This window comes from Morone saxatilis, unplaced genomic scaffold (assembly GCF_004916995.1).
Source record: "Morone saxatilis isolate NCDOM2014 unplaced genomic scaffold, NCSU_SB_2.0 Contig17, whole genome shotgun sequence".
NCBI lineage: Eukaryota > Metazoa > Chordata > Actinopteri > Moronidae > Morone > Morone saxatilis.
The window spans coordinates 28,575,203-28,585,637 of record NW_023339729.1 but is presented as its reverse complement, the minus strand read 5'-3'; the positions used below and the strand labels follow the sequence as shown (position 1 = coordinate 28,585,637).

General features: G+C 42.4%; 2 protein-coding genes across 3 annotated transcripts in view; both read right to left on the bottom strand.

Moving 5' to 3' along the window:
- LOC118327159 (bifunctional apoptosis regulator-like) overlaps positions 1-10,435 on the bottom strand; it is a 337,943-nt gene that overhangs the window by 312,931 nt on the left and 14,577 nt on the right. The gene's annotated exons all lie outside the window — the stretch shown is intronic.
- On the bottom strand, positions 1,097-10,298 carry akap8l (A kinase (PRKA) anchor protein 8-like). The gene is made up of 13 exons (XM_035660411.1): positions 10,127-10,298; positions 9,296-9,352; positions 8,704-8,929; positions 6,161-6,770; positions 5,481-5,595; positions 5,348-5,397; positions 4,780-4,810; positions 4,555-4,660; positions 4,183-4,324; positions 3,435-3,540; positions 3,199-3,329; positions 2,980-3,075; positions 1,097-2,317 (listed from the first exon to the last, which is right to left on the bottom strand). The coding sequence occupies exons 1-13, from the start codon at positions 10,149-10,151 to the stop codon at positions 1,826-1,828; spliced, it is 2,187 nt and encodes a 728-aa protein (XP_035516304.1). The 5' UTR covers positions 10,152-10,298; the 3' UTR covers positions 1,097-1,825.

Sequence of the window (10,435 nt, the reverse complement as noted above, 5' to 3'; positions counted from 1 at the left end):
ACACACACAGCTCCACCTCCTCCTCCCGGGGGTAACATCATGCAATACCGTGTAATGATTTCAGCGTTCACCTGTCAACAGGTTGGTGTTTATCGTGATTTACGTCTTTGATCCTGTAAGTCAGTAACTAAACTACCTACCTAAACTCCTCATGTTTTTTATTGCTTTGTTACAATTCACCACAAAAGGTGCGGTGAGGTGATTGAGCGGGTATGAGGAATTCCTAGAGAGTCACAGCACGAGGGAAATGGGAATGGGAAAAGGAATGTTAAAATAAATAAATAAATAGTGCAACAATAAGGCAACAGAGGAAGTAGTGCTCACACAAGCAAAAAAGGGATTGTGAGTGAATTTACAGTTACATTATATTATAATATTATATGTAGGTTGATGGTGTATGCTTGAATGAGCCGATGTACATGAAATGCAGTTCAATCTGTTATTAAGGGATCAGTAATAACTAGATGCCAGTCTTAGTGTTGTAATGTTATTTTTTATTCTGTCCTTTCTGTATACTGTTGCAAACTGCGATTTCCCCACTGTGGGACAAAAAAAGGTTTTCTTATCTTATCTTATCTTAATGTAAAAACAATGATGACACAGAAAGTGCATTAGTAACTAAATACATTTATATTATTCTTTAAACTTTCCATTTTGTGTTTTACAGGATAAAATCGTGTTTATGTTTAATGGACACGTCCTTTACCGGACTGATAGATATTTGTGAATTATAAATAATGTCGGTAGTTTGTGATAGGAGCCATTTCTATATATATTGATCTTCAAAGTGCTTTGCGTCAGAAGGAGTTAAGGAGGGTTTTAAATCCAAGTAAGTTGCCATTAATATAGATCTAATCGCTGCATCAGTGTACAGGAACACACTCCTGAGTTGTAACTCCTCAAGATTCTTCCCCTTTGATTTAAACTCATGCCATCACCGCCAGCTGCAAGCTTAATGTAGTCAAAGTTTAACCCTCGTAGTGCCTACATGTTTGACACACTACTGGTGATTGGTGGTCAGTTAAGCTACAGTTTAAACTCTTCTGGCATTGACTTTAAACATGCAAATTGTCAACAGGAAACAGTGAAACTGTGATTTATTCAACAACTTTATTTCTTACTCAGAGTGAAACAAGTGTTTGTTACATGACTGATACAAATTCTTTATATTCCACATTTATTCTACAGACAGTCCCCTCAATTACCTCACAGCTGTAGAATAAAAAGCCCACCCTGTTACAGATTTTACCAAAAAGGTTGGAAAATCATCCTTTCACCATCGACACTGGCAATGGACAGAATGCTATGGCAATGTGTAACGTTCATAAGAAAAAAAGTACTCTTTTAACCTTACAATACTCAAGATTTCTTAAACAAATTAAACGAAAGGCACAAAAAAAAAGTATTAAAAAGGAATAGTTTGACATTTTGGGAAATACAGGGAGGAGATTAGCTTGGCGTTAAGACTAGAAACAGGGGGGAAATCCATAGCCTAGCTCTCTCCAGTCCAAAAATAAGTCTAAATCTACACCTCCAAAGAGAACTGCTGGGCATACATAAGACAGTTGTAGTGTTTACTAGTTTAACTATTTTTTTTTCACAATTTTCTTATCTAAGTCTTGGTAAGAAAAGTAAGAGTACTTCCCAAAATGTGGAACTGTTCATTTAACAAAACTTAACTTATATAAACTGAAGAGATGAGAAACGGTGGGAGCAGGTGTGTATATTTCTTAATAAGCCTGACAATGAGACTGGATGGGACTGTGGGGGTCACTGACTGGTCCAGACAGATGTTAAGGATGAGAAGTCACACTGGGTGAAAAAGTCATTCATCGCTCTTGTCTTCCTCTTCGACCTCTGCTGCCTCTACTCCTTCCTCTTCCTCGACCTCTGCTACCTCTACTCCTTCCTCCTCCTCCTCCTCTTCCAACTCACCCTGCAATCCCTCTTCGCCAATCTCATCGTGCACCACGTATCCCTCCTCTTCCTCCTCTCCAACTTCAAAACCTTCCTCCTCTTCCTGGTTCCTCTGCTCCTCCTCCATCTTTTCCTCCTCTGCTGCCGCCGCCGATGATGTTGATGCTGCTGCTGATGCTTCAGCCTCGCCCGCCTCTTGGCCAGTCTCTCCTTCAGCCAAAGGCTCATCTTTGACTGGTGCCGCATCTGTCTGGCCGTCTGCTGTCTGGCCGTCTGCTGTCTCACCGTCTGCCGTCTCACCGTCTGCTGTCTCACCGGTCAACTCCAGCTCAGACACGTCCATCGCCATGGAGTCCTCTGGATCCTGGTCGTCTTGGTTACCCGTGAATGGGTTTTCACCCTGACAACAAAAGAATATTTATATGTGTTAATTTGTTTGTCTACGAGTCCCCACGTACATGATCAATTAGACTGAAATCAGCGAGGTTCAAGTCTCTACATATGCATGTCTCAGAGATGGTCTCATCTTTCACTTAAGGCTCGATGATCCACAAGACACATGCAATAAAAACATGGACCTGGCTTCATTTATGTATCCATTATGTGTTTTGTATTTATTCAATCCATTATGAATGATAAAGAGTGTTTCTCCCTGTGGCATTTAAAAACATGAACTGACAAAATATGCACTATATTTTGTCAGGAAGCTCTTTGAGTTATTCAAGTTCCCCCTTTCTAAAACAATACTACTACATACTGCCTTTCACAATAGGAAAGAAAAGAAACTAATAAACATTTTTTCCCCATTTTATTACCTTGATCTCAAATCAAGACGACAGAAGTGATTTATAAATGCAGCAATGAATTACGAACAGATAAGAGCAACAAAGTTTGATGTTATGAAATCAGTGAGGGGTGTATGCTGGTTTCACTTGAACTGTGGTTAAAAGCGTGCCATTACACTGTGACCACAAACTTTTACCCTTATCTATTTGCAAAGTCAATAGCTCAAAAGAGCACTGGTAAATGTGGGACCTTTTTCGTACATGGCACTGTACATACCTTGAGGTAGCTCTCCAGCTTCTTGCCAATGAGTTTGTGGTTGAGGATGCTACGAGCAACTGACAGACTGGCCCTCTTGGACTGCTCCATCATACCCTTGAATCAGAGAGAGAACAGTCCGAAGTCACACATAGGAAGAGTGCAAAACATCATCACAGTCAGTCATTTTTACAGGTACAGTACATTTAGTTTTCTATAGAATCATGCGCTCTGCCATACCTTCCGGTTGTAGTTATGGTCAGGAGACTTGATGTGTTTCTGTATGAGGTGGGGCTGCATGGGGATGAAAAGGTCACACGCTGCACAGTGGGCGGCTTCCACCTTCCTCATGAAGTGCTCCATGCCGAGATCTACACAGACATGAGTAATATTTGCAATGAGTGATCACTTAAATTCTCTCCGTCCTATTTCTTACACACACACACACACACACACACACACACACTGCTGCTTACCCCTGGTGAGGTCCTGCTCTTTGTACACCTGACAGATGGCTGCACTGTGGTTTTCCAACTGCCCAACTCTCTGTTCTGTCTTCTTAAACTTGTTCTGCAAATACTCCTGCAAAAGCAAAACCAGTTTTTATTAGTTACACTTTATATAACAGCTTGTTTTAGTGTTTTTTTTTTTTTTACAAAACCAATAACCAGGATTGGACAGACCGTTTAAACCAGCAGTTTATGCCTTTGTAAGCAGCTCTAGTCTCCTTAAATATTATAATAAGTTATAATGAATAACTGATTGTTTCCTTTTAGTAGGGCTTATGTGTAACATCTCTTAAACAAGAGGGGGCTCTGTAATCATGAGGCCCAATTCTAACGTAACGAAAACACAAACATTCTTATTTTCAGCTCATCATACGCTATTGAAAACGTACCTATGAATATTGTATTCATTTCTACCAATAGATCTTCCTAAATATTAATGTTGGACCTTTATAATATTGTGCAAATCAATACAATAACCTGTCAGTGAGTGTTAAAAATATTAAAATTCACAAAAAGGTATTTAAAAAAAAAAAAAAAAACCTGGGTACAACCTGCACAGCCCTTGAGATTTAACCCTAAATGCTAAAAAGCAATCTGTCCAAAAGCATATGGCTGACAATATGTGTTCTCCTGATTTGCAATTCAAGTGATGGAAAACATGAATCACTTTATGCATCGACAGCAGACTGTGTACTGTTTGACAAATCTCAGTCACCTGTAGAAAGTCTGTAGTGGGCTTGGACAGTTGGCTGGACAGGAACTTAAAGTGGTCCTTGTGGAAGCGACTGTCGAGATGCGTTTCCATTTCCTCCTTGTAGAACGAACGGAACTTGCAGACTGAGCATGCAAACATCACCCTGAAAACAAGCACAGTGTGATGAAAAGTGGATGAACCCGTCTGATTAGAAATAATCCAAAGTACTCCACAATCAAGTGAAGGCAACAAAACAATGGATGTACTTTCAAAAAGGTGAAAACAAAGGCAATCTCTCAGAAACAATAAGAAAGAAAGCAAATAACAGAGATGATGGTAGTAATAGTGAAGTAGTAAATCTTGAGCCAAGGGTCAGGGGGTATATTCTCTCACCTTTCCAGGAAGCCCCTCCTCTTCCTCATTTTGGGGTGCTTGTCTTGACCTTGGGTTGGGGTCTGTTTGCCCTGTGGAGTCTTCTTCTCCTCTTGTTTGGGTGAAGCTAAGCATAAGCACAACAGCAGATGTGAGGCATGTAAACATTTCCCTGGGAGGCCAATAGTTGATGTAGAACAACAAAGCATAGCGTGATCAGTGCGGAGCAACTGTAGATAAGCTGACCTTTATCTCCATCTGCAGTAGGTTTTGTCTCCTGTGAAGAAAAATATCCCATTAGTCATTTTAGTAGGAAAAGGGAGCTGATAACTTGTAACGGGTTACATTTTTATTTAGGAATAAAAAGTGATATTTGGATTCTTCTGTCCAAGCTCCATAGCCCGTGCTATAGTCCAGCTCAGACCTATTATCCCTTCAATATACCTGACATAAAGTCAACACATTCTCTGCCATTAACCAACAGTTGAAATCAGCACCTCCACTCTAAATAAAAGCCACTGTGAGGCCCGTTTACAGAAAAACACACAGGACAGTGTGTTCATTTTAGCCTTGTTTGACAGTACTTGGGTGAGGGAGTCTCGTAGGCAACAAACCTGTTAACGTTAAATAACAATGTAATCTCTTAGTCATTTGCATTGCCTTTGAAATAATAGTGATTAATGACATTTGAAGAGATATTGTGTTGTTTAATTAAATGAAGTGGTTCAGTGGTTTAATAATGGGGTAAATGAATACTATAGGGGGAAACATTTAAAACTTTATAGCTCCTGTCAAACAAGCCTGATCTACTCACCGCAGCCGCAGTCTTTGATTCACTGTCGTCACCATTTTTCTCAGCTTTCTCTATCGAAACAAAGCATGTCAACATCAGGGCAAGGTAGACATACAACAGTTGTTTGCCAAGTAGTGCTTGCTCAATAAAGTACCTGGGGTAGCTTCTGAGCCTGCACTTTCTGTCTTGTTCATCTTTGACTCTGGCTCATCAGCGGCTGTAAGTGTCTGCTTTCTCTTCTTCTGGACATCACGCTGTGGTTTCACCTGCTACAGTCGAAAAAAATCTATTTGCACTCACAAATGCATTTTCTGACAAAAACCTATGGACAACCAAAACTTATCAAGACATCAGTGAACTCTAGACTTCATGCTTGTCAAACCCAATTAGCACATTTGACATGTCTTCCTTCTCTGGGCATTCCCACATCAATAATGTTAGCCTTATCTTAACGCAACCCAGGATTGGGACAAACGAAAACAATAAAAAATAAAATAAAATCCACAAAGTGAAACCATTCAACACCCCCACAGGTAAACAAGACAAAGAATTGGGCAGGGAGAGATGTCACTTGCCTTTACTGTACAAAAAGGGCAGTTCCATTGGGGCATTTCTGACCACATTAAATAAGGGCTGGGCGGAGTTAGAGGGGCAAGTGATGTGTCAAATGTGTCTGGGATGATTTGTGACAAATATCTTTAAATGGCACATAGCAGGCACTAGCACTTTAGGCTTCACTTGCCAGTTGGTTGAGAATAAAAAAAGGAGGGAATCAGAAAGGGCTTAACTTTTGCCCAGTGTCTGAGGAGGCCTTATTTGGCTGGAGGTACTTACTTTGTTGAGGGGTCTTTTGCGGCCTCGCTGGCGGCCAGCCCGTGGGCCCCCTCCAAAATGCCTCCCAGGAAAGTCGTGAGGCCCTTGAATGGAACCCTGATGGAAGCCCCCACTCTCAGGGTACATGCGGTTGGACAGGAGGGATGGGAGCTTGCCTCTACCACCTCCTGGAGAGTGGCCGCGGTGGGACTGGCCACCACTACCACTTCCCCGCCCACCTCCGCCTAATGGAGTGGGGTCAGACCTGCGGCTTCCAAAACCTCCTCCAGCTCCTCGACCCCCGGCACTTCCACCCCTTCTGGGGGAACGTCGGCCAGCTCCAGCCCATCCTCCACCTCCAGAACCTCCTCCTCCTCCCTGGCCACTGCTGAAGGACTCCCTCATATTCTGTCGCATTTTAGCGACTCCATAGGAAGAGGAGGGGCTGTCAAAGCCTCCTCCTCCCCCTAGCCCAATTCCCCCTCCGAAGCCCGAGCCTCCTCGCTGACCCAACAGCATGTTGTCCCCACGGCCATCGCCATACCCATAGCTACTGCCGCCAGATCTGTAGAGATCTCGGGAGGAGGTGAGAGCGGAGGTGCGCGAGTCGAATGACTCGTACTGGTCATACCTGCGGGAGGGAGGGAGGGAGAGGGTTGATAGAGAAGAGCAGAGAGCAGGGGAGGCAGGGAGGGCAGTCAGGTTTGGATTTCTCCACCTGCTTTTCCTTCTCCTCCATGGTCTCGCTTTCTCCATTTGTTTTCTTGTCACTCCCAGCTTTATTTCAGAAACCACATTAGATCAGAAATTGATGATCCAAAACAAGTTAACACTTCGCTTGTGGTCTTTTATAATACAGTAATGATTTTTCTCTTATAAAGTTTACAGAAGCTCATCCAACCACATTCTCTGTTGGAGGTCAAACAGTATCCTGCAGATTAGGGAAAATGCAGTTTCTCAGGCTGTGAAACCTTGAACAGACATAAGCGTGGTCCATCGGAACCAGTGATGTCTTGAGACAGGTGTAAGAAGCGAAATATCCTGGGAAGTGACTGTATTATGGTAAATACTGAAGAAAGGGGATGAAACATAGATTGGGCTTTTTTTGTCCGTGAGTGTTTTTTGCAGATACAGCAGGCAACCTTCAATTAACAGTTCGGCTTGAAACGTAATATCAAGCTAACACCTGTAAACTCATCTCTCTTGCATAACCTAAAGCCAGAATACAGGGTTAGGTCACATGGAGGATGAGAGAAACAAAGTGTGGGAACAAATAAAAACAAAGTCAAAACAAAGGCAATGTTTCAGGGCGTGCTGGGTATCGATGGACTGGCTTTATGTGCGAGGATGTCAATCTGTTACAAATGGAGAGGTTGGTCTACAATTGCACCTCCAGTGAGTGGCCATGCATTTTCAAGATGTCTACTCAACATTTTCTTCCCAGCAATCAGACAAACCACAACGTAGCAAATGGGGAGCAATGGAAGCGTCCTCAGATGCTGAGGCATTCAGATGCAACCTCCCACCGTTTTCATCCCTAACAAGAATTGAAGCATACACACTGGGCTTGTTCGAGATGACCTGTCCAGAATCTATCACTGGCGATCGCCGCACCATGCATGCCGGTTAGATTTGTGTCCGACTTGATGCCAACTTGCTCTGACGTTGTACACACACACACACACGGGCCAACAATAACCTCACGAGATCAAGGTGTCCGCAGTTTTTTAAGCACCTGCTCTCCACCGACTGCAAGACCCAGCTGGCTGATCAAAGAACTGATTGGCTCTTAGTTTTGACAAAACCACATTTTCCTAATTTTCTGTGTGATTTTAATATTTCACTCTAGCTTGCAGGCTGTTTCGTGTCTCATGTTGTGCAATGAATGAATTCTAATTCTTATTCATCATAATCTTTTGTGATTGATAATGATAAAGGTAATTTATATATCTGAACCTGGTCTGCTAACTACAGGTAGGCTACAGATGACTTTCTGTATACTCTTTGAAGGCCGGTAGAAACTGTCCAACTTGACTGCAGCTACCGTCTGATCTTGTCGACTTTACAAGCAAAACGCAGTTCATCTCGAACGAGCCTATTTTCACCAAGGTTGAGTGTAAAGTGTAAATAAATGCCATAGCAGGCTAATACAGCCAAATTTACTCTAGCAACCCGACCAGTATAAGAGCTGAGTTTCCAACCACATTGGCATGGTCTCGTTTATTTAACAGAACTGTGCCCAAACTAGGACAATACCCGTTTCACATTTAAATTACCAGTAGCATTAGAAGGCCTAAGCATCTTTTTATATCACAGCAAAATCTAAAAACAAGATATTTGCTGAGATACTTGAATCTAAAAACAAGTTCAATTGAACTGGTTGGATAATGTATACGCATGAGGCAACATTCAGAGACAATGTCCTTAACCAACCACATGCCACATTGAGATGCTAGTACAAATAATGAATTACACTACTGGTAAATGTAATACTTGCACTGGCATGGATGTGTGGTAGTGGACTGATGAAGACAGTATGGAACAGAAAGGGGGAAAAATATTACCTGTCACCTCGGGAGCTTTTCAAACCCCCCTCCAACTGAGTGAGCATGTCCAGGCGTTGATTGATCTTGGCAATGACTGCATCTGCGTGTGTGCCGGTGGATGAGAGCAGGGACGATCCTGAAAGACCTCTCTTCATGTGGCCTCCTCCTCCTCCTCCTCCATAGCCCCCGAGCCCAGACATCGAGTCCTTATAACCTCCCCCATACAGGTCAAAGCCACCAGAACCTAATACAGTGAGGAATTAAAAGTATTAATATGACCACACTCAGCACCCTTACTATACTAATAGATAGTGAAAGCACTACTCATTTAATTAAGGTCTGCCTGAAGGAACATTTAATTACCAATCCAGATGATACAATTTATTTTATTAGTTACATTTAGGGAATGTTAATCTACGCATCGATACTGTGATGTTCAACTAAATATTATTAATGTTTAGCTGTGCAGAAAATTACTGTTCTGATTTGGACAATATGCTTTGGTTTGTTTAAAAATCTTTGTGTAGGAGGAAACCCTGCAATCAGCCATGAAGTGTGGGTGTCTGTGCGTCAGTATGCAGTGCAAGAGTGTGTGCACTCATTTCCTCACCTCTGCTGCCTGATCCTCCTCCTCCTCCTCCTCCTCCTCCTCCCCAACTGGAGTAACCTACAAAAAGGACAGAATACATTGGCATGAGCGAACTGAAATTGATGAAGCTTGATATTCAAACTTAAAGCGCAAAGACATGTGGTTACCAGTAAGACCATATAACTGTGTAGTTACTCAGCCAGGTACTAATTTGTCAAAAAGAATATAAAAAAGGAAAAATCCCCTGGACTTGTAGGTTGAATCTAAATAAAACCGTGTTCAACTCTTCCAGCAGCCAGTCGTTTTCTTTATATTCTTCTCAATGAACGAATCCTTCAGCTTTATGTTTTACTGGCTCAACTTAGTGGAAATAAGGACATTCACAACAACGTTTGCGAGGCTTTGAAAAGCATTTTGTTGAGGCGGCCATTTTATTAACTAGACTTTAAAAGTCGCTTATTCCCACACTGACTCCATTTTAATTGAATTGACCTGCTAACTTGGGCAAAGCATTGAACTTAACACACCCTGCAACCGAAACAATGGGCCTCACAGCCCGCTGCCTTAGCATATCAGCAAATAAACAGCCCGTATAGCTACGTTTTGTTAACATTAGCCAGCTAACGGGGCCTGATATGTTCACGCCGAGATGAATGTGTTAATCTAACACATCAGTTACTCGTTACCTCAGCAGATATGGTACCATTACTAAGCAGTTAGCTGACGCTGCTTTGTTTCAAGCTACAGCCGGCTGTGGGTTGCGTTGTTGCTATAGGTATCTGCACCCACATGTCGGGGTATATAACGACATATATACGTATGTAGAGTTATATATAGCCAGTGTGTGTTTACCGGAACCGTAGCCTCTGCTGTCCATGGTTATATTAGTGCGCTGTCCGGGCAATTCCGATCGAAATAAGCAGCGGTAGCTCCAGCACCTTGACGCGGGGAGTATCGCTCTTTCACAGCGGCGAGATGGATCGACTCCGTGAGGTCCGACGCGACAAGAAAATCACGTGACCACCAAGGCCTCGTTGCGTCATACGTAATTGGGACGTATTCCACCTACGTATCATTGGAAGTGTAACATAGATAGATAGATAGATAGATAGATAGATAGACTTTATTAATCCCTGAAGGTAAATTGGGTCGTCATAGCAG

Excerpts from the sequence above, each read along its gene's own strand:
- akap8l (XM_035660411.1), bottom strand. The coding sequence starts at position 10,151 with ATGGACAGCAGAGGCTACGGTTCCG. Across the intron at positions 3,541-4,182 it reads CCACTACAGACTTTCTACAG|GAGTATTTGCAGAACAAGTT; the intron begins GTGACTGAGATT and ends TTGCTTTTGCAG. Across the intron at positions 3,076-3,198 it reads ACCATAACTACAACCGGAAG|GGTATGATGGAGCAGTCCAA; the intron begins GTATGGCAGAGC and ends CTCTGATTCAAG.